Source organism: Protobothrops mucrosquamatus, unplaced genomic scaffold (assembly GCF_001527695.2).
Source record: "Protobothrops mucrosquamatus isolate PMUCROS unplaced genomic scaffold, P.Mucros_1.0 scaffold77, whole genome shotgun sequence".
Classification (NCBI taxonomy): Eukaryota; Metazoa; Chordata; class Lepidosauria; order Squamata; family Viperidae; genus Protobothrops; species Protobothrops mucrosquamatus.
Window position 1 is genome coordinate 1,396,403 of NW_015386454.1, and position 25,271 is coordinate 1,421,673.

Genomic DNA, 25,271 nt, shown 5'->3' on the forward strand with positions numbered 1-25,271 from the left:
ATAAATGTGAGGATTGGTTGCAAAACTGTTTTTTCCCAAATAGTTGTTATTTTGAACAGTCATTAAATGAGGCAGTTGATAAGCAAGGACTACCTGTACTTGTATTTAGAATAAATCTTTCTTGGTGTACTTGATTAAAAAAAATATAGTGCATAGTGATTGATTGAATTAATTAATTAATTTCTTTCACTTGGTAGTGCCCACCATTTCCTTTTTATTGGAAATGGTGGGCACATTTCCTGCTATGGAAAGCTAGGTGGGGAAAGACATACTGTAAGTGAAATTTGAGTGTTCACCTTAAGATGCACTTCTTCTAACAGAGACATACCTTGTGCTATTAAAAAAGATAGTCTGATCACATAAAACAGCATGCCATTTTTGATTTCCCTTTTTAACTGAGAACCATTGTAACTGTATTTCAATTGTATTTTTTTCTAGGGTCTGGACTTTGCTGGATTTACGGGGCACATGTTTATTGGAATTTGTCTTGTACTTCTGGTTTCCTTTCCTTTTTTACGGCTACTTTATTGGAACAAGAAACTCTATAACAAAGAGCCAAGTGAGATTGTTGGTGAGTGGAAATTTGAAACAATGTAGATATAGATCTGATTTACTTGATAAAATGAAACACTAAGAACGGTGTATTGTTTTGAATATGGATTGAATTTATAGTGAGCTTCAATACTGAGAATTTGTTATATTCATTCCAGAATTATTTTATCTGTTTATTCAATGCTTATTAAGTTTGCTAGAGAAAGCATGTTATGGACTGCATGTTAAGCATTTTAAGAGTATCAGATATAATGTATGTTACACAGGTAACATTTGATTTGATTTGAAAGAAAATTTGCTGGGAATCAGATGTAAAGTCATTTGGGCTGGCATGTGCCAAATGTTGATGTCAGGCATTACAAAGCTATGGTTTAAATTCAGCTGCTCAGACCCTTAATTGCTTATGAAGGAATTGGCTTATGTGACAGAAGGCTAATGGACATGACTAGAATGATATTAATCTCTTTACTGCATACAGAAAAGACGCTCTATACACATAGAATTGTCTATTGTAGTATAAACAAATCAAAGTCCTTATATATTTTATGCTCCAAGTTTAAATTCTAGGTGTTTTCCTCTTCCAGAATCAACAGATACTTGGCTGATCTTTTGATAGCCTTCATTCAGCTATTGACATAATGGTTCTTCCTACTGTCTAGTGTGCGAATTAATATGGTTCCTCATTCCCCAGCTTTATTCTTTACAATAGCAACAGCACTTAGACTTACATACCACTTCACAGTGCTTCACAGCCCTCTCTAAGTGGTTTATAGAATCAGCATATTGCCCCCAACAATCTGGGTCCTCATTTTTCTGACTTTGGAAGGATGGATGGCTGAGTCTACAACTTCAGTCTTGATTCCACTTTTTTGTTTAATATTTTAAATTAGTAGGCAGTGGTTCCTTTATAGAGGTGCTTTTTTCTTTTAAGTTATCCCTAGCAGGCATAAAATGCATTTTTAGGAGCAGTTGTCAATTAATAGCAATTACTCTGAAATCTTAAATGGTAATCTGAAAACTACTAGCTAAGATGTCTTGAAGTCTTTAAAGAAATTGGTATTATCCTATGCTTTGTTATTTAAAAGAGCATAATTATCTACAACATTCTTGCATTTTCCTAACCAAATTGGTTATATATATTCCATAAAGAAGCATATTCAAACTCAAATTAGATGTCATCTGTGTTACTCTCTCATTACTATCTTCAGATTCAGCAGCTCTCATAATTAGTAAATGTTTCTCCTCCTACAATCAGCAGTAGTTACATCATGATGAAACTAATCAGTACTAGCTTAGTAAAAGCAAATACTAAAGCACTAGTTCTATTAATGATTTCTGGGAAATGAGATGAGAGAGTTGATCAAAGTACATTTCATTAAAATAGATCTGAAGCAATTTGGTTTCAGAGAAGTAACAGAATGAGTGCAAGATGTCTTAATTGGACTTTCCAATCTTTAATTGCTGTAGTTTTGTGACAAGGTTCAACAGAATTGTTTGAAACAGCTGTTTCAATCAATGTAGTGTCTACAAAGTTGCCCCCTGATTACCAATCAAACAAGTACTGAATGTTTATAAAAAAAAACCTCATTGACTGTTCTCCATTGCTTAGATTTCCTTGGTTTCCATATCCTTTATGAGGGTGTTCAGATGCTATTCAGTTAGTTAGGATGAGCAAGGAATTCACAAGATTGCACTTTGAAATGATATTTTAAAATTTAGAGACTTAAAAATGTTGCCTTTTGAAAAGGCTTAAAATATTAATCCTCCATTATTTTCCTAATTTTCTAGCACATAGGTTGTATCTTCACCATGCCATATTTCTTCTGTCCAAATCTATCATTATTTTTACTTTTTATAATTTGCTTTATTTATTGATTTATTTGATGTCAGTTAACTCAATTTCCAGATCTAGATCTATATCAGCAGATAGCCTCACAAGGTTGACCATTTCTAAGACTTGAAAACTAAGGAGGGTTGGACCTGGTTTGTATCTGGTTGGGAATCACTAGACAATTCCAAGATGGAGATAACCTTCAAGAAGGTTAAGTAGGAACACTGAAAGTAAGATAAGACACAGGTGAATCTTAAGCAGAAGGTATAAAAAAGAAATTCAAGATAGCACTGATGATGTTACCTAGCTTGGTAATGAAACATCTGCAAGCAAATAGCCAAGCTTAGACAGCACCAAAGACTCCACAAAACTCAAAATAATGCTACTTTGATTCTATTTGATAGAAGGGGACTGAAGGAAAAATATAGTAGGCTTTCATGATTCTGTTATTATACCCTATAACAATAATGTAGCAACCTGTAACCCTTGCATTGTCCTACCTTACTGGGCTGACAACAGGCTAGATTGGAAGAAGATCTCTCNTATCTGGAAGAAATGGTAACTATTTTCATATTGTTGTCAAGAAAAGGACATGAATAGTAACAGGATTCAAAGACCAAGGAACCAGTTCTTCAGAACCTCTGCAGACAAGAAGATAAAAGATCATCCACATGAGGTCTCCCCATGGCTGATCCTCGTGGGGAGACCTCAGAACAACAGTCTTCCATAGATTTAAGCATCCAGAGACAAAGGGATTGGTCATCAAGCTCACAACTGCAGTGGAACCATTTAAAGGACACTAAGTTTGCTAACATCATTTTCTAATCACTTTTGGAAATTGCTTATTTAACCATCTTAAAGCTATCAGAGATCTTCAGAATGACAGATTAGATCTGATGACTATATATGCATTGCTGAACAAAAAAATTAACTATATTATCTAGTTTTCTTTCCAACTCTCTATAACTTGTTTTACTCTTCAAAATTTTATTTCATTAATTTATTTTACATCTGCAGACACTTGTGTTATAGAACCTGCCATCATCTTAATTTCTTCTTTCACCCTCTCTTTCATTTTTACAAGTCTTTCATTCATTTTTTCAAAAGCTGTCAATTTATTATTAAGCGATTTAGCTAACTTACCGGACAGTTGCTCAAACATTTTCTGAAGAAAATCTGGTATAATTCCTCTCTCTTAGGTTGTTTTAGGCTGCTCTTTCCTCCCCCTATTATTATTATTGCCACTTTTCTCCTGGTTAACATTATGATACTATTATCCAAAAGTGAAAATGTCTCAAAAAGGGAAAGACAAAAAACAAGCTTCTCCCCTCCTTTTTGTCATTTTGTCTTCCTGTGTCCTTAATATTTTTATATTAACTGGCATTCTGTAGTTACAGTGAAAATCACAGTCTCTGATGAAGCTGGCACATCAATAAAAGTGTTTCTGATTTTAAACTCCATAAAAAGTAAGAGAACTATCTATCTTCTCATTCTAACAGAGTGTGAATATATCTAGATAGTTGTAGACAATTCTGGTATTAAAATCCAATAATCAGTATTCCAAATCCATTTATGAAGATATTGAAGATTACTGGGAACCTTGTGGTACCCCACTGCTTATTTTTCTACATCTAGACATAGTACCATTAAGAACTACTCATTGAGAATGGTTTGTCAGTTGGTTATAAATCCATCTGGTGGTGATGCTGTCTATCCCACATTTTTCTAGTTTATGAAGAAGTAGGTTGTGGTCTACTTTGTCGATTGCATTGCTGAAATCTAAGTATACTATGTCCACAGTGTTTTGCCAGTCTATTAATTTAGTCACTTTGTCAAAGAATGAAATAAAATTGATTTGGCATGATCTGTTTTTAACATATCTGTGATGGCTTTTAGTTCTAACTTTATTTCTTTCTAGATATTTGCAGATCTGTTTTTTGATTATTTTTTCCAGTATCTTCCCTGATATTGATGTTAGGCTGATTATTCTGTAGTTTCCTGGATCTGTTTTTTCCCTCCTTTTTTGAAGATGGGAACCTATCAGCTCTTTTCCAATCCTCTGGTAGTTTCCCGGTGCTCCAGGATTTTTTAAAGATATGGTACAATGATTGTGAGATGACATCTGCCAGCTCCTTCAGAACTCTGGGATGTAATCCATCAGGTCCTGGTGATTTATGTTCATCAAGGTCAGACAGATGTTCTCTTACTATTTTCTTGCTTATTTTAATTTTTATTTTAGTTCATCTTTTACAGTTATGTTTTTGGTAGTTGGGATACAGTTTCTTTTTGCATGAATACTGATACAAAGAATGAGTTAAGCAACTCTGCTTTCTCTCTACTGCTTGTTATTTCCTTGTCATCTTCTCTCTTTCCTTGACTTTTTTCTTGTTTTTTCAAAAACTAAACAAAAAACAAAACAAACAAAAAACCTAAACAAAGGCCTTTTCAAAAACTAAACAAAATAAAAAAACAAAAACAAAAAAGACACTGAAACATGGTCAAACATGGTCACACCTTTTTCCTTTTAAGCAAATTTAACTGCCCAATGCCAGAAGAAATGCATGCTACTGTGCTGAAGATTTGGCTGAATCCTTATATGTTATATCTGAGAAATGTTGACCTATCTTTAAAAAAAAAGGGGAGGGAGAGACGGAGAGAGGGGAGAAAGAGATATTAGATGCAGATTAGTTTGTTATATGGGAAGATTATATGATGCATCATTAAGAGTTTGATCTCACAACATCTGGAAAACAATGCAGTAATTATCAAAAGCCATCATGAAGTTAAGAACAATCTTGCCTGACTAGTTTTATCTCATTTTGTTGATTGAATAACTCCCTTAATAGATTATTGAAATGTAGTAGACATAATATATCTTGTCATGAACAGAAGCATTCAACAACACACCCAAAGGATGCTGATTAGCAAGCTTGTTAAGTGTGGATTGGCTGACAATTAAGGGGATATGCTGCTATCTGTAAAATTAGACTCAAAGTTCTGATCAATGATCTTTCATTGACTTTGAGACAAATAAAATTAGGATTTCAGAAAGATAAGTCTTGGTTTGTTTATTCTTCAACATTTGGTTTGGGTGACGTGGTTATCAAATTTGCTGATGATATAGAATTGGCTGGGATAGCTAATATTATAGAAGACAGAAATAAAATTCAAAATGCAAAAGAGATCTTAGAATAGTAGCTTATTGCAAATTGAATAAAACATACAGAAGGATGATTTGGTTACAATGAAGACAAATGCATTTTAGGCTGTATCAACAGAAGTAAAATTTTCAAATCACAGATGTGATGTTTTCACTGTATTCTGCTCCCACATCAAATACTGTGTCCAATTATGGATGTCACACTTTTGAAGGAGTAACCGAGATAATTGGGGAGCTACAAACTAAGCTCTAAGAAAAGATATTGAAATATCTGAGTATGTTTAGTCCTGAAAAAACTAAGAGGTGGGAAATGATAGTACTCTTCAAATACCTCTAAAGGTGTCATGTAGATGAAGGTTAAGATTCTCATTCCAGAATGCAGCACATGGAATAATGCATCACATTATAGCACAACAGGTGACAATTGAATATGAGACAGTAAAATGAATTACTATAGAGGGGATGGAGATTAGATTGTTGGGTTAATTCATTTTGGACTCTTACACAGAGCCAGTGGTTGAATTTATCATAGTGGTTAATGTTGTGTTTTCGTTTCGCTAACAATTGACGAAGACGCATGGTGAAAACAACAAGCTCTTTATTACTCACTCCTACAACCAGGCAAACAGCAAAAGGCACACAGGCCTTTTATAGTGCCTGAAACCTGGACAGCGTGAACCAATAGGAATTGACCTATTTTCGCGCCTTGTGCATGCGCCCAAGGCTGGCGCCACTCTGTCTGGTCCCGGGCAGCTTTTGGATTGCCCAGGACCATTTGCAACATTCTGAGCCTGCTTTCAGCTCTTGCAAGCTCAGGACACAATACCCCTCCCCCCTAGATGAAACACACCTAGTTTACGTACAGGTGCGTTGTGCAATGCAGGGAGAGTGGAACACAGATGCACGGAACACAGATGCATTCAAATGCAAGGAGGGTGGAAATGCTCAGTCTGCACGCAGGCAAACACCTTTCAAAATAATTATTAATTGGAATAAATGTATCCAAAATCATAATAATATATGATACTCTTACTAAGTGTTAATCCCCTCATTCAGGGACCTCATAGCAAGGTTCCTCATGTGTTGACAGCAACCTCACATAATCTCCTAGATGTTTAGGTGGGCACTTGGCCCGCTGCGACCTTCTAAGGGCCGGTGAGGTTGCCTGGCCAACCTGCTCACCAGCAGGATAGGCAGGCCAGGGCTTTGATGCCCTAAATACCCAGGTGACCCTGGTGAGGGTGCCTGCCTACCTGCTCACCTACCAGGCTAGGCAGGCCAGGACTTTGATGCCCCAAATACCCAGATGCCCCACCCAGCTGCTGACTGGCTGGACCCTCTGAGTCCAAGCCAGTGTAACTTGGAGGGGTGGAAGTCCCCGAGTCCACAATGGACTCCTCTTGGGAACACTGTCCCTCGAGCCCAAGGCCAGCAGTTGGAGAGGCCTGAGTGGCAGAAGTGCCAGAGTCAGGAGCCGCCTCCATGGCAAACCCCCTTTCTATTGACTTCCTTTTCGGAGCAATAGCTGAATTATGAGAGTGCCCCTGATGGAATTCCCTTTCTATGGCTGTGTTTGATTTATGTGGATACCCCTGGTCTGTCTCCCTGTCTGGAGCACTATCTGACATGTTTGAATAATGTGGATACCCCCGGTGTGACTCCCTGTCTGGAGCAATAACGGATGTGCGGGATGACCCATCCTGGGAATTCCTGTTTGGAGCACTTGCAGAAGCTTGGGATGACCCCCAACCAACCTCATTAGCTTGTGAGGCCCTGTTAGGCCTAGGGACCTGTGACCCAGAACCCATATTATGGTCCTCCCCCCCCCCAGAGCAGAGCCAGGAGCGGAAACGTGGCTGCCCAGCCTCCAACGCAGTTGGTCTATGTGTCTGCGAAGAACGCAGCCATCGTCCAAGGCAGCTTCGTATGACAGCGGCCCCAAGACCTTGCAGACCACTGCTGCGACCCAGGGATGTCCAGGCCCATAGTTCCTTGCCCAAACTGGATCGCCCACCTGAAGTCTCCTAGGTGCCCGTGGTTGTGACACCTGCGAAGCCACCCAGTCTGGGTGCAACCTGTCCAGTTTGGTGATGAGGTGGCAACCCCAGCAGAGTTCTGCAGGGCTCTTCCCTGTGGCTGAGCAAGGTGTGGTGCGGTGTGCAAGAAGGAAATCTGCTAACCTGTGATGCCAGTTACCGTGAGTCAGTTTCTTGAGAGCATCTTTGGTAGTGCATTCTCTCTGCCTGTCCGTTGGAGGATGGGTGGAAGGGAGCAGAAGTCGCATGCCAGATCAAGTTGGCCTGAAGAAAAGCCTGGAACTCAAAAGAAGTAAATTGAGGGCCATTATCAGAAACCAGGACATCTGGAAGCCCGTGAGAGGCAAAAATTCCTCTCAACACCTAGATGGTCCTGGCAGTAGTAGTGGAGGAAACAGGAACAACCTCTAGCCACTTGGAATGGCTGTCAATGATGAGAAGGAAGAATTGCCCCTGAAATGGCCCAGCATAATCTACAGTATATGCACAAGTGACCATGGGGTTTGAGTTTCCTCCCACCTATGTACTGGGGCCTGAGGCATTTCAGGCCATGACTGTTGGCACCCGTGCACCTGAGCCTCGATGGCTTTATCGAGCCCAGGCCATCAAAGATGGCTGCGCACAAGCGCCTTCATCCTTACTATACTAGGATGTCCCTCATGCAGAGAGAGCAATATTCTAGACCTCAATGAGGCTAGGATTACTACCCTGCTACCCCATAACAGGCACCCCTTGAATGTGGAAAGTTCATGCTTCTTGTGCCAGAAGCTTTGGAACTCAATATTTGGGCATGTGTCAGGCAATCCTGACAACACCCGGTCAGCACGCGTGTAAGCATGTGATCAGTCGCAGTTTCTGCAGCCACGTCCCTAGCATTTAGGCCTCTAAGTCCGTTGAGGACTTACCTTTCTTATAATTACCGTCCTCGCCCTAGACGGAGATAGACAAATTCTCCATCAGATGACTCCGGTAGTCGTACCGGGTAAAGAAAAGGTCCAAATACTTAATCTCACATCAGTATACGACTGTCCTTTTACCTGGTAGAGTCGTATGCACCCCTTTATTATACACCACAGACAAGTTAGTGGTAAACAAACCCAGCAGAGGCTTATGGTCTGTGTAGACCGTGAAGTGGCAGCCATATAAGAAATCATGGAATTTCTTTATGCCAGCCACTATGGCCAAGGCTTCTCTGTCAATCTGAACTTATTTCCGCTCTGCAGATGACAGAGTCCTTGAGTAGTAGGCCACAGGGACTTGTATCCCATCAGCCTTCAAATGGGTAAGTACTGCTCCCACCCCATAAGGAGATGCATCGCATGCGATGCATACAGGCAATTGCTCATTGAAATGCGCTAACACAGCATTTGAAGAGAGCAAGGCCTTAACCTCATTGAAACTTCTTTCATGGACTTTAGTCCACTGCCATTGAGCCTGCTTGTCTAAGAGCCGGTGTAACGGCTCAGTCACTGCAGCCTTGTGGGGAAGGAAGGCATGATAAAAATTTAAGAGTCCCAAGAAAGCTTGCAGCTCGCTTTTGGACTTGGGACTTGGGGCCTGCTGAATAGCTTGGAGCTTAGATTCAGCAGAATGGATGCCTTGAGCATCAATTCTGAAACCCAAGAATTCAGTGGAAGTGACTCCAATTTTGCATTTATCTGGCTTCAGTTTTAGGCCTGCTTGGCGAAAACAAAGCAAGACAGCCCTTAATCTTTCAGCTAAGTTTAGAGATGACTCCCCAGCAATGAGGACGTCATCAAAGTAGGGACAGACCCCAGGAATGCCACGAAGTGTGTGCTCCATGACACTTTGGAATATGCCAGGGGCTACATTTACCCCAAACTGCAGTTTTTGACCTTGAAGGCCCCCCTGTGTGTTACTATCGTCTGGGCCTCTGCAGATGCCTCATCAACAGGTAGCTGTTGATAGGCCTGTGCCAGGTCAAGTTTTGCAAAAATGCACCCCCCTTTGAGGGAGGCCAGAATGTGACTTACAACAGGCACTGGATAAGTGTGCTGTTGCAACGCTTTATTCAGTGTGCACTTATAGTCTGCACATATATGGATTTCCCCATTAGCCTTTAGAGGTGTTACTATGGGGGTTTCCATGGACTAGAATCCACAGGTTCTAAAATGCCCTGCTGGAGCAATTTGTGCAGCTCAGCATCTATCTTACTTTTGAGGGCAAAAGGCACCCTTCTAGGCTTGACACTGATGGGCGTGATAGTTGGGTCTAACCGTAGTGCAATGGGAGGCCCCTTGTAGGATCCTAGCTCTGAAATAAACATATCAGCAAACTCCTTGCAAACCTCTGCAAGGCCCAACGTTTGCAAGTTGTGCAGCCCAGTTACTTGGATTCCCAGAGCCTCGAACCAATCAAGTCCAATAAGACTCGTACGTTCACCCCCAACTACCACCACATCCAGGAACCCCTCAAAATCCTTTCGCTGTACCTTGAGTGTGGCCTCTCCCTTTACACTGACTTTAGAATTCTGAAAATCAGTGAGTATTAAGTTCAATGGCCTGAGTTTAACTCGAAGGCCACTACTGCTGCAAATCCTTTTGAAGGTGTCAAGTGAAATGATTGATAGAGCAGACCCTGTGTCCAGCTCCATCAATAAGGGAACCCCTTGCAACTTCACGTCAATGCGAAGTTTTTTCTTAAGGGGCTTGTGTGTCCCTGTCCTCAGAATACTCCTACGTGATGCACAGAAACCCACCCTGTGTTGGCTGGGGACCCTGGTACCTTTCTGAAGCAATTCTTCCCGAGGTTGGACCTTCTGGCGACCCAAACAGATGGCGGCAATGTGGCCTTGCCTGCCACATGCCCGGCAAATGGCGGAGCGAAACCTGCAGTCAGCTTGCTTGTGGCGTCCTCCGCACCCGAAGCACTGAAGAGATGCTGGGGCCTTGTCCGGATGCCCCTTCAGCCTCCTCTCAGCTGGCTGGTGAAGTCTGTCCACCTCCTCTTCAGGATCCGCTTCTGATTCTTCTTGAGCATCCTTTTGATGGACGGTAGTGGTTGCTGAAGAGTCCCTGGCGATCCGCAAAGCCTTCACAGCACCGCCTGCTGCTTCTTCAGCTGCCACCTCTCATAACGCGTCTTGGAACGAGACCTCTTCTTTTGCAAAGATCTTTTGTTGGAGGTCTCTGCTTCTTAAGCCACACATGAAGCGATCGTGCAGCCTTTCTTCCAGATCCTTGAACTCACAAGGCCTGGCCACTTGTCTTAAGGCAGCAATAAAGTCTGCAGCAGATTCACCCGGCCTCTGGTCTCTCTGCTCGAACGCGTGCCTCCAAGCGATGACAGATAACTTCGGCTGGAAGTGTTCCTTCAACATCTTCTTCAAGTCAGCGTATGTTACTGACTCCAGAAGTGCAGGTGCCACCAGATTTTCCGCGATGTCAAAAGCTTCCTGTCCACAGGCACACAGAAGAGTTGCTGCCTTCAGGCGGTCCTCTTTTATCTGATTTACTCTAAAGTAATTCTCCACCCGTGCTACGTAGGAATTCCATCTCTCTGGGTGGGAGACATCAAAATCAGTCAAGCGGCCGATCTTCAACATCGTAAACTTTACGACCTTCACTAATTGCCTCCCTGCAAGCTGATGTTTGGGAAAGGGTCCTTTTGCCGAGCTCACCTCCAGCGATGCTGTACTGGCAGGCTGAGTCGCGAATATAGAACGCCGTCTTCCCGATTACCAGGACTTCCTTGGTGAGTCCTAATTCTTTTTCTTGCTTGCAGGGATCTCACCTTCGTCGCCAGTGTTGTGTTTTCGGTTCGCTAGCAATTGACGAAGACGCATGGTGAAAACAACAAGCTCTTTATTACTCACTCCTACAACCAAGCAAGCAGCAAAAGGCACGCAGGCCTTTTATAGTGCCTGAAACCCGGACAGCATGAACCAATAGGAATTGACCTATTTTTGCACCTTGCGCATGCGCACAAGGCTGGCGCCACTCTGTCTGGTCCCGGGCAGCTTTTGGATTGCCTGGGACCATTTGCAACATTCTGAGCCTGCTTTCAGCTCTTGCAGGCTCAGGACACAACAGTTAAGGCACCAGGTTAAAAAAACAGGACACGATGGGCTAGTCACACTCTCTCAGCCAAATCCACCTCACAGAGTAGTTGTTGTAGGAAAAATAGGAGAAGGGAGATTTGTTGGATATAATAATAATAATAAACTTGGAAGGGACCTTGGAGGTCATCGAGTCCAACCCCCTGCTCAGGCAGGAAACCCTACACCATTTCAGACAAATGGCTGTCCAGTCTCTTCTTAAAAACTTNCCCTGAGATATTGGAACACTGCTATCATGTCCCCCCTCGTCCTTCTCTTCGTTAAACTAGACATACCCAATTCCAGCAACCGTTCCTCATATGTTTTAGCCTCCAGTCCCCTAATCATCTTTGTTGCTCTTCTCTGTACTCTTTCTAGAGTCTCAGCATCTTTTTTACATAGTGGTGACCAAACCTGGATGCAGTATTCCAAGTGTGGCCTTACCAAGGCATTGTAAAGTGGTATTAATACTTCACGTGATCTTGATTCTATCCTTCTGTTAATGCAGCCCAGCACTGAGTTGGCTTTTTTGGCAGCTGCAGCACACTGCTGGCTCATATTTAAGTGATTGTCCACTAGGACTCCGAGATCCCTCTCACAGTTACTACTATTGAGCAAGGTACCCCCTATACTATACCTGTACATTTGGTTTTTCTTGCCTAAATGTAGAACCTTACTTTTTCACCATTGAATTTCATTTTGTTAGATAACGCCCAGTGTTCAAGTCTGTCCAGGTCCTCCTGTATCCTAAGCCTGTCTTCTGGAGTGTTGGCTATTTGTGCCAGCTTGGTGTCATCCGCAAATTTGATGAGTTCCCCATCTATCCCCTCATCCAAATCGTTGATGAAGATGTTGAAGAGCACTGGGCCTAGAACAGAGCCCTGGGGCACCCCATTACACACTTCCCTCCATGTAGATGCAGTTACATTGAGGACCACACGCTGAGTACGGCCGGTCAGCCAGCTACGAATCCATCTGATGGTGATGCTGTCTAACCCACTTTTTTCTATCTTATCGAGTAGTAGGTTGTGATCTACTTTATCAAATGCCTTACTGAAGTCCAAGTAAATTATATCCACAGCATTCCTCTGATCCACTAATTTTGTCACTTGGTCAAAGAATGCAATAAGGTTTGTCTGGCATGATCTGTTTTTGACAAACCCGCTGCCGTGTGTTTTTTGTAAAAATCATAAAAAGGGATATAAATAAATAAAATAAAATAACTTGATGTTTTGAAAGGCATCTGTCTGTAACACTAGGGCAAGCACCTTTTCTTGCAAGATTTTATTTCTAACTAAGAAAATCTGGGGAGGTTCACCCCAGGCACAGGATCTTTCTGATTATTACTTAGGCTTGAGCTTCCTTCATCTCTGGAATTCATTTCCCAGTACATTGATTAGGACCACCACCCACTTTGGTCTTTAGGAAAATATTAAAGTATCTTTTTTGATAGGTCTATAACATTTATTTTTTCTTTTTAAACATTTTATCCCTGTCACCAAAATAATAATTTTGTTCAATTTTCCTATGTTTATATAAACTAGGAAGTTTCATGTGTTTTAAATTGGTATTAAAACTCTGGTCTAATTGTTTTTAGAGCAGTGTTTTTCAAATGTGGCAACTTTAAGATGTGTGGAATTCAACTCTCAGAATTTCTGGAATTTCAGGATTTTGCGGAGTTATAATTTAAATATTTTAAAGTTGTCAGTTCTTGAAAATCACTCTTTTAGATTATTTGGAGATTTTATTTTATTACAAGTAAAATAAACTATAAATAAAAAAGATATGGTATAACAAACTGCTATTTCTGAAGGCCCATAGTAATTCTGGACCAGAGATTAAATTTATTGGCTGCTCAAAGTTATCCTGTGGTAAGGTGGGCAGTCAATATATTTAATAAATAATAATAAAAAAATTAAAGCAATTTTCTTTTAACTAAACCAGCTGGTAATTCTAGCAGTTACCATTGACATGTTACCCAGTTTGGGAAGGCTCTGCTAAAAAGAATTTAGATTTTTCTTTCTTCTTGGAACCATTTTGGAGAGGTTCTGCCAGATGAAATAAGTTTCTCTGAATAAACAGAACCACCCACAGTTCCTCTTTGAGTGAGATGGGTGGTTTAGAAATATGAAATATAAATAATAAATAACCAGTGCTGATGTTACTGTAACCAGTGTATAACTGGTCCTGGAGATAATCTTCTCAAATCAGTAATGTAAAGTTCAGGGAACATACTGTAATTCCCATGAGTTTTTTTTCTTTTAAGGCTTCTTCTCCAAGATCTCATCCCAAATTCTGGAAAGCTAAAACAATTACAGAATTGTTCCAAGCCATTTGTGTGAGCAGATCTTTCCATTGTTAAATGCGAAACAATTACTTTTGCTCTAGTTTGCTATCAGATGAATAATAATTTAAATGTTTGTGTTTTCCTAAAAAGACATATCTAATATAGAATATTATTGAATGATTGTAAAGATTGATAGAGGTGTATTTAGGCTATGATCACACCATTCCTTCAAAACAAATTTGATATGATTACCTCTCTGTTCTGTTTTCTGCTGGGTTCAGCATTGAAGAGGCAGGAGTATTAAACAGGTACTTCTTTATTGAAGACAAAACAGAACTTGAACAAAGATGGTTCCACCCCTATTTATACATTCAGCTTGGGGCGGTGTCAGCCAATGAATGCACCGTATTCTCCCACTCAAATGCACACTAATCAGCCTTGTAGCCAGCAAGTCTGGCTATAGTCTGCTAACGGTCCCAGTGCAGCTCCCTGCACCTGTTCCACAAGTTTAAGCTCAGTACATTACACTCTCCATACATAATTTATTTATTTTCTGAGAATTGAAATACTCTGCTTGATTTAGGGATAGATTGATGGGGATATGTGAAGCAATTTACATGGCTTGAAGATTGATAATTTGAGTCTGATCACAGTAACTCTGGATTAATTTCTTTATGTTCCATTGTTTGTTTTCTTGGCTATTGGTGATAGCTGTCTCTTATCCAACCATTCTCCTGGCTATGGCTCTTCCTCGTGTCTCCCAAGATGTAATTTAATCTATATATACACACACACATATACATACACACACACACACATATACATATACACACATAGACCCTAATGATTCATTTTCAAACTATCCCCATACCAGTTAATAGATAGTGAGTATATCAGACTTAGAGGATGATTGTAACAATCGATTTCTTCTTGACCACAGCAGTTGTTTAATTGTGAAGAAATATACAATATACCACAGCATATAGATGCACTGACTGAAAGGTACAATCCTTGTCTGAAAACAATAGAATGAATTGCAGAAAGACTTTTTTCTCCAGATAGTTGCCAAAAAGTAACCTTTTGAAAAATGTTATCATGATTTTGGAAATGATGTAATCTAGAAACCTAACACTTTGAGAGGCAGTGTCCTTATACAGAATAAATGGCAATTGTTTTGATCATTTTCAAGACTGAATGCAATCTTCTTGGCAACAAATTACATTGTCAAGATTTTTAGTTTAGTGAAGAGCAGTAATTTGTGACTTTGCATTTGATCTACTGCAGATGAAAATTACCTAAAATTGGTATTGTGCAGATAAATAAGTAAACAGGTGATGAAAAATATATCTTATGGCATATGACCCACTCAGGTCAAAATTCAGTAGCTATAAGGGTCAGATGGATGATGGGAAGACAGTCCTGCAAATCTCAGTAGTAAAAGAACATTGTATTTCTGTTTCCATTTTGGACATTTTTATAAATTGAAGAATAGTGAAGTGTAAGACTTTGATGCATTGCCTACACTTAGATGGCAGATTGCGTGAAAAAGCTGGCAGCTGAATTATAATTCTTTGTCAAAATGTCTTTTCTTTGATTGAATATTTGTGTTAACTGAAAGTACAGTTGCGTAATGCTAATTGTAGCTGTAGAAATCCAGGTTCAGATCTTCAGTCAACTAATGAGGCTTCACTAGATAATTTTCACTGAGTCACTGTCTCTCATCCTAACCATCTTCTAGGGTTGTTGTGAAATTGCAAAAGTAAAAAGTATTTTATATATTGCAAAAATATAGAAATTATGCCCATAATAATTACTATGATAAAAAAAAACTAATGTACAATTTTGAACCATTGCATTCTAAGCCACGATTTTCAAAAGGCTTAAATCTTCATATTATAAATGACTAGAATGATAGAGTTGGAAAGGGCCATTTAGGCCATGAGAGACATCTCCCTTGCTTAGTACAACCATGGAAATTCAATAAGGGAATAATTCAGTCATTTTTTAAATTCTGGGCTTTGTGTTTACAAAAACTGAAATGAAACTGAAATGAGACAAGGCAAGATGAAAAGTAACAAACCATGATCTCACTGTCACCACCATTACTACGATCCAATTACTGTTGCATTTATTTAATCAATGTGGACCATTTGCTGAACTGATAACACATGCTGATCCTGTTCAGGCAGTGGCTTTTCTAATAGCAGCAGCTGTTCAGCTTTTTTTTCATGTGATTATCCCCATCTTAGATTTCTGAAAAGCAGAATGCATTTTGTATGATCTGAAATGACTGGTAGGAAAAAGTGGCAAGGTATTCTGCCCCGGATCTTTTAAAGTCCTATAGTGCCATAGTCCATCACAACAATTCATGATAAGCTATATTCTAGCTTAGCTTCTGATTGAAAAACTCAATTTCAAAAAATAGAAATGATCATTTATATGTTAGATAAGTTTAAAGGTTCAAAATGGTGTAGTACAAGTAATTTCTTAAAAAGAACTCATGGTTCAAATCAAAAGCTTAAACACCAACATGTTATATTGACCGTATATTATATTTAATGCTTAGCCAAAACAGTTCAAGATTCAACTTAACTGTACATTAATCTTTTATATATCAAAAAGATCTGGTGCCAGAGAAAGAAAATGATTTAAATGTTGAATAAGATTTCACATTCTCAATACTCTCTGCATAAATTGGCATAGCTATGAATAACATTTTATGAATATTTAGCATATCTAAGAATAAGATTTAAGTATATAAATGAACAAAAAGCCAATCATAGTACATACAGTAAATACTAAAAACACTCTAATCTGTTGTGCAATTTTATCTACACCAAATCTCTTTCAGTTTCAAACATATTTAGAATGGTTCACTTTAATGACTGCATTTGTAATTTTTGCAGTAAACTTTAATATTTGTAAAGTAAACTTTCTAATGAATACATAAAATGACTGATGATTGTTTTGGAACCAAGTTCCATTTTTATCATTTAATTCACTATTGTTTTTTCCCCTAATGGATTTCTAGAAAAGAAACACAATAATATTGGGTCAATAGAGATCTCCAGACCACATGATTACTTCCTGGATCTAATAATATTTAGCATCTATAAAATATTATCTTAAGTTACTTTGCATCCATTTCTTAGCAGTTATTATTCAATGCCACTTGGAGATGCAGGATTATATCAACTAGAGCTCCTTTTTTTACAATTCCTTGACCAATTTCTGATTTAGGGTGAATTCACACTAAACAAAAAACTATGACATAACAAGATGGTACAAAGACTTTGCATCAATGCCCCCTACCTCTCAGGCATTTAAAGTGAGAAAGAAAATTAGTTTTTTTTGTTTTTTTGTATAAATCCAAGAATGACAGTGCCTGACTTGGTTGTAGCATTGCAAATTTTTGGCCAGAGACATCATATATCTCTACGTTGTGACTAGGAAAATTGAAATGTGCCATATTGTCGCTCTCAGCTAAATAATTTTATTTCTTCTTAGAACTGAAACATGAAATCCATGTTTGGAAACTGACAGCCCAAAGGATTAACCCTGCAAGCAGAGAAGAAACAGCTGTGAAGTGCCTCTTAATGCAAAAAGTTAGAACTCTAGAGTTCTTGCTAAGGAAAAAGCTCAAAACTTTCCAAAGGTAATGTCAGGCTCTTGAAAGCAAGACCTACACTGAATCTTCTTTAGCTTTATCACAAAGGAAAGTGTTAGGACTCAGGGTTTCCAGGCACAGCAACTTTAAGATATGTGGACTTCATTTCCCAGAATTCTCCTGCCAGGGGGTTGAAATTGACACATCTTGCTGAGCTTGAGAAATACTGGATAAAGTTATGGAAATCTCAATACCTAGAGTACCTTTATTTTAGAGCCCCATTTAGCTCTCATTTTTAGGGTAATATTCTGTATTTTCTTTCAAATGTGTCTCTTGTAAAACAATGGGTTGCGTGCCCATTTCCTGAAAAACTAAGAAATATGCAGATGTATTTGGATGTTTTTCCACTGTTTTCCAATCCTGACCAGGCTGTTAATAGGCTATCATAGGTACAGTAAGTAACTCTTCACAAATGACCTTCAGCAGATTTTCAGGGTAATTGTCTTCATATGCATGGAAGTGATGCATAAATGCTATGTGCCAAGCTATGTATTCCTCCAAATCAGATCTAGAGAAAGAGGACATTGATCTGAGAATATTTAGCTATTTTGTAAAGTGGATTGAGAAACAGAAGTCAAGGTGCAGGATGAAATCTGGTTTGATAGGGACTTAACGTGATAAAAAAGCAATAATAACAAAAAATAAACTCAAAAGTATTTTTTAAATTAAACATATCAAATGTAAATGTAGAGAAATGTAAAGTCTTACACTTAGGCAAGAAAAACCAAAGGTACACATAAAGATTGGGTGAAACCAGGCTTAATAGCAGCAACTGTGAGAGGGATCTTGGAGTCTTAGTGGACAATCAATTCAATATGAGCCAACAGTGTGCGGCGGCAGCCAAAAAAGCCAATGTAATTCTAAATTGCATTAACAGAGGGATTCAATCAAGATCATGGGAGGTACTAATATCTCTCTATAAAGCCTTAGTAAGACCACACCTAGACTATTGCAACCAATTTTGGTCTCCACACTATAAAAAAGATGTTGAGACTCTAGAAAAAGTGCAGAGAAGAGCAACAAAGATGATTAGGGAATTGGAGGCTAAAACATATGAAGAACGGCCACAGGAACTGGCCATGGCTAGTCTGGTGCAGAGAAGGACCAGGGGAGACATGATAGCAGTGTTCCAATATTTGAGGGGCTATCACAGAGAGGAGGGGGGTTAACCTATTTTCCAAAGCACCTGAAGGCCAGACAAGGAATAATGGATGGAAACTGATGAAGGAGAGATTCAACCTAGAAATAAGGAGAAATTTTCTGATAGTGAGAACAATCAACTAGTGGAACAGTTTGCTTTCAGATGTTGTGGGAGTTTCTTCATATGTTTTAGCCTCCAATTCCCTAATCATCTTTGTTGCTCTTCTCTGCACTTTTTCTAGAGTCTCAGCATCTTTTTTATAGTGTGGAGACCAAAATTGGTTGCAATAGTCTAGGTGTGGTCTTACTAAGCTTTCAAGAAGAGACTTGACTGCTATCTGTCAGAAATGGTGTAGGGTCTCCTGCTTGGGTGAGGGTTTGGACTAGATGACCTACAAGGTCCCTTCCAACTCTGTTATTCTGATTCTGATTCTAAATGAGAAAAAATATCTGAAAACATATCTATATTATATACCTCAATATGAATCCTGTAGCTGCTACTGTATAGAGTGTAAATTTAATGGGAAATCTGAGTTTTCTATTATGTGATAGTCTAGGACAGGGGTGTCAAACTGCCGGCCCACGGGCCGGATGCGTCATGTTGAAACCACGCCCACCCCATTGCTGGCAATGGAAAAAAAGTCACGATACGTCGCGACACATCACATGATGTTCCGAGTTTGACACCCGTGGTCTAGGGCCATTCTAATGAAGCAATTGCTCAGAATTGCATCCTTGAATCTTTTAATTTTGTTACACCAACTACAAATATTAAAAAGAGCAATACCATTAAATAGCTCAAGGAATTCTATTGATATTCACTGTTAATAAAATATCATTCTTTTTAAATTCATGGATTGTTGAAAAGAAATTATGTGAAGGGGTGAATCTCTTTGGGTCTATCCATCAGCGAGATCATTTTTTGAAACTTAAAAAGAACAGGCCACACTTGGTATAGTCAGAGGAGCTGGCAAAAAAAAAGATTCAGTAAAAATGAGCCTAAAGATTCCATTTTTTTTCCTGGTCCATCCCTAGAGAATAGGCAATTGCAACCCGAGATAAGATCCCGGAAAATAGAAGGGAACTCTAGTAGACTGGGTCACGTTTTATAAACGTTTGAAAGGAAATAAAGAGTCATTGTGTGTTTGTATGGGTCTGACTTATTCTCCCCTCTCTTCTTTATGTGTGTCTTTACGTTGTGTAATGTAACTTACCTCTTTTTTTGGGTCTACGAAAGATATCGGTGACGACTAAAAATGGTTTAATGAATTATGTAAGTTATACTCTCTATGCATTCCTTCTCTTGTTTTTAAAGAGAAAGGAGAAAGCACTGGAGCAAAAAGTATTCACAAATTCCAGATTTTTTGAAGCATGCTGGCATTAGACTAGGGGAGTAAACTTACAAACAATAGTGTGATAATGTCAATTTCTTGAGGTATTGTATGAAGATGCCACAGATGTGTTATATTTGAAAATACTGATCCAAACTTTCATGGGGCATGCCACAAATTCTTCTAAGCTTTTGATGGATCTTTTTGTAATTCATAGGCACTGTTCATCACACCTAGCATTTGTATTTAAAATTCTTTGGAAATGTGGAGAAATTCAGTATAATAGTACCATGTATTGTTTAAGATAGATATGTGTTGTGTCATTTAATGGTAAGTGGATATGGAACATAAATGTTAAGTACTGTATAATTACCAGTAACAAATAATAATCTAAGTTCTTTTTTTATCTGTATGGTTTTCTATATATTTTATTTCAGACAAATCTCACAAAAAGATAAAAACTGGGAAACAAATATCCAAGAGCTCCAAAAAAAGGTAAACAATTCTGAAAAATGTTCACCTACATTTATAATGTTTTACTTTTCTTAATATTGAGAACAATGCCAATGCACAAAATCTTCTGTTTTGAAATCTGCCGAGGATTCAAAAAATAATTGGGGAAAAATTATTTTGAGGCTGAACTGTCATGTGGGTACTCTCCCTTAGGTCATATATAAATAACTAAAGGTATTTTAGAACACTTTGTTTTACTTCACAAGACTATCTTTGTCTGAAATAGAAAGTGGTCTGTTGCTTTGCATTTCAGAAGAACCAGTACCATTATGCAATTGTAACACAATTATTTATTATGCCCAATCTCAGTAAAATCTCAATAAAGAATAAAATAAAACTAAAATAGTAAAATAGTAAAAGCAAAAGCTGGTAAGATGGATATAAGGAACAAAACAGACTACAATAAAACAATTCTGCAATATGTTGCAGAAATCCACTTCTGAGAATACAAGTAATAAAACAAAAATTGAGTAATATTTAAGGGATGAAGTGTGTAGTGGAGGAAAAATACCACTTTCCATTTAACTAAACCACAGCAGAAGAACATCTGTGGACATAGTGCCTGTTGAGTATAAATGCTATTCTGATGAAGCAACTGTAGGAGAAGGACTGGCAGAACCCAGGGCCAGAGTTAAAAGAGGGATTAGTCTAGAATCCCTACATAGCTATAAGCAAACTAAGTCCAACCTTCCTTGAATTCTATTGACTGGTATCTGATTCCAAGCAGGTGCTATAACCATTAGTTCAGAATATTCCTGTACATACACATACGTAGCAATAAATCAGTTTAATCGGACCCTCACATGTGGATCTGGTCTTTTGTTCCTAATAGGAACAGATGCGGGGGTTTGGAGAAAAATGTTGAGAGAGACAGCAGGTGCCAGAGGACAATGAATAGAAACCACTTATCAGATCTGCTTAACCAAACACTCCACCCCTTTCATGCTGCCTGGCTGAAACTCAGCTCATTGCCCAGGCAAAGAGAGCTGGTTCCTCCCTTCTAGAAAGCCTTCTCCAGAGGGAAGGAAGAGGTCGAAAATTACACACTAAGAAGTTGCTTATATGCTGACAGCTGAGACTGGAAGTCTTACTTAGACAGGAGAACAAGCCTCAAACTGTTTACCACCTTGATTAGACATTTGATATTGAACATTACTTCGAGTTCTAGGTTTGGACTGCTGAGGCTCCAAAGCAGTGGTTCTCAACCTGTGGGTCGGGACCCCATTTGGGGTCGATCAACCATTTCACGGGGGTCGCCAAGCAAGGCTGTCCGCCATTTTTTTTGTCCACCATTTTTTTCCTCTTTTCCGGCGGGTGCCTTACCTCCCTTGGGCTGGGCCAGCTGGTGGTCGGCCTGCTCCGTCTCTGCCGCTTGCCAGCTACGCCTCGGCCGGCGCAGGGGGCGGAACCACGCATGTGCGGCACTCCCGGGCAGGGAAAGTCCTCGACTTATGACTGGTTTGGTAGTCCTCGACTTATGACTGGTTTAGTCCTCAACTTACGACCGGTTTAGTCCTCGACTTATGACCGGTTTAGTCCTCAACTTACGACCGGTTGGGGTCACGGCATTAAAAAGGTTGAGAACCACTGCTCCAAAGTGTCTGTTTATATTTTCAACCATTGTCCTTGAACGCTCAAGGAACTGAGGGGAATAAACTTCAGCAAGTTCTTTAGATCTTTGGAGTATGCAGTATTTGCTTTCTGTTATTTGCTAGTCAGCTCGCCACCCTTCTCTCTGCAAAGCTATCTGCCTCGGGATGATTCTATTTTTTATTATATTTATATGCTGCCCATCTTATAACAACAACAACAACAATAAAATTGGAAGGGACCTTGAAGGTCATCTAGACCAACTCCCTGCTCAGGCAGGAAACCCTGTACCATTTCTCACTGTCAAGCAACTCTGGGTGGCTAACAACAATATAAAAACACAATATAATAATGATAAGAAACATTAAAACTTTTCAGCAGACAATACCTAGTGAGAAAATTGAGTTTCTTGGGAATTTGATTAAAAAACAATTTGAAAATCAAGCATAAATACCTTTATAAAAAGCACAATTAAAAGAAAGTGACCCTCACTTTACATGGACAAAGCTGGGCCACATATGACATTCCCTTAAGCTTTCCTTAAAATTGCTCATTTAGAATTTCAGTACTTTGAAATATGTTAGTACGAAGGTTTTTCTAACTTTTGATACTTTAGTTGATCTAAATATCTGGCTGGCATGATAATAAGTAGCTGATTGGCCTTCTAAAAATACATCTCTTAGAAGGTTTGTCCATGGATATAATGTATTGCCTTCCTGCCAAGTTAGATGGATGAAAATGTAATGCTAAAACATTTTCCTGAAATATACTATAATACTGCTATATTTTCTGCTATATAGATCTTTTCTATCTTGTGAAGAAATTATTAGGTGATGTCATTGTGGATAGTCCTAAAAAGAAAAAGGATATACTTAACCAATAATCAAAGATCCATGTCTGCAGATCCACTTTGGTAACACTAGCAGCTTTTTGTAGAGCTACATTGAGTCCACATTAGGTCATTTGAAAAATTTTCTTGAGAAAATTTGTACCAATTCTGGTGATGTAGAATTGCCAACCTACTGTAGTTAGATGAGCAATGCTTGAATTGTCACGCTTTGGTTGGTAGCAACAATTTGTGATTCTTCCTAACAGTTATGAATATTGTATTGTAGTTTGTAGAGATAAAATAATATAGTTAGTGATGAGATTTAATGACTGATGCCAATTTCTTGTGCAATATATACTGTAATTCAAATGGGAACTCTGCTTGCTGCATGGTTATGACTCATTAGAGCAGCTGCATCTATTTCCAGAATTGCTTATCTGTACAAAAATCCATCCACGTGTTCTGAAGCACTACTTCTGAACTGCCTCTAAGACACTGCAGGATGCTAAAACATTATTTAATTCATCCTAGTCTGTGAGCCATTTTATATATCCATTAGCTAGTATTTATTTGAAAATGTTTTTAATAACATCTGATCTGATTATGTAAATAAAGAGAGAATCCAATCTTGTGAATTAAAGAAGAAGTCATCAAAACTGCTTTATGCATTAGTTTTGTATACTGAGAACACGGTAGCGTCTTCAGAGTTTCTGGAAAAAATGCCTAGAGATTGGATATAGAGATTGGATATAGAAATGTGGTAAACCCTCTTTCTAATCTGGGATTTGATGGACAGCATTCCTAACTGTACATTTTAGTGTAATGCTGTTATCAATTCCTTGCAGATCTTCCCTGCAATGGAAGGTTAGGGATAAAGACTCCACTGCAAATTTCTTTTTCTCTCATTCTTAAGTTACCCAGAGGAGAGTTTATGGATCTTGAATACAGATAGTTTCCTAAAGTGGAGGTCTATGTCAAATTCTTTATTTCATTTGTTTCTAATGTATGTTTGTACATGGGGGGAAATCACAGTAAATACTATATATAATAATAAATCAGTAAAAGTAGAAGAAAAATACAGTGTTCTACCTGAACCATAATTAACGCCATTTGTCAATAACTTGACACAATAACTCTTGAGAGGCTGTTTAGTCCTGGAATGTGTGAATCCTGGTAGTTAAACATTAAATTACTAAGGGACTTTCATTCCGGTCTTTCTGTTTCTGCTATAATAATATTCTCCAAAGCGCCTGAAAGCAGGACAAGAAGCAACGGATGGAAACTAATCAAGGAGAGAAGCAACCTAGAACTAAGGATAAACTTCCTGACAGCTAGAACAATTAACCAGTGCAACAGCCTGCCTCCAGAAGTGGTGAATGCTCCAACACTGGAAGTTTTTAAGAAGAGACTGGACAGCCATTTGTCTGAAATGGTGTAGGGTTTCCTGCCTGAGCAGGGGGTTGGACTCGATGACCTCCAACTTTATTATTATTATCATTATCATTATCATTATCATTATCATTATCATTATCATTATCATTATCATTATCATTATCATTATCATTACTACTACTACTACTACTACTACTACTACTACTACTACTACTACTACTACTACTATTAAAAAAGCATGAGATCTGATTTTATATGTATAATGAAAATGAAAACTTTTTCAATTGAGATGAAAGACTTGTTGCCAGTTTCCAAGATTGTCAACAGGGTTTTACTGGAAATATAATACAAATTTGTAAAATCCAAATGTGTTTCATTCTAAGTTTAAAATATTGTTTTCACATTTTAGGTGTTTCCTCTGCCATTTTAATGAAAACATGTCTACATTATAATCATATTTGGTTCTGACTTGGGAAAGATGCTAGTATGAAACTGGATATTTGAAGTCTATTTCCACTTGATTCATATATTTTATCTTTTGAACAGCACAGAATAACAGACAAGTTGCTTCTCATCAAATGCCTGATGGTTTTAGGAATTGTTATTCTCATGTACTTTCTCAATTCGTTCGTTCCAGGAATTCATTTAGATCTTGGTAAGCTCCATTTGGATTATTTATTGGTATTTATAATAATAATCTTTATTGATTAGCCCTTGAGCCATATCAAAGTGCAAAGTTCCAATAACAAATCATTACCAAAGTCTAATAAAAGCGATTTAAAATAAAATTTGATAAAATACAGTTTAAAATGGAACTAGAATAATATATGACTTAAGATGAAATTGGAGTAAAATACAGTCTAAAATGAAGTTAAAATAGAGTACA

The 25,271-nt window shown here is 38.5% G+C and overlaps 1 protein-coding gene across 1 annotated transcript in view; it reads left to right on the forward strand.

Moving 5' to 3' along the window:
• OCA2 (OCA2 melanosomal transmembrane protein) overlaps positions 1-25,271 on the forward strand; it is a gene marked incomplete at its 3' end in the record, with an annotated part of 172,849 nt that overhangs the window by 105,343 nt on the left and 42,235 nt on the right. The window contains exons 14-17 of the mRNA XM_029283403.1: positions 439-571; positions 17,431-17,578; positions 20,499-20,556; positions 24,932-25,040. Coding sequence (XP_029139236.1) covers positions 439-571; positions 17,431-17,578; positions 20,499-20,556; positions 24,932-25,040 — 448 coding nt within the window. The remainder of the gene's footprint in view (positions 1-438; positions 572-17,430; positions 17,579-20,498; positions 20,557-24,931; positions 25,041-25,271) is intronic.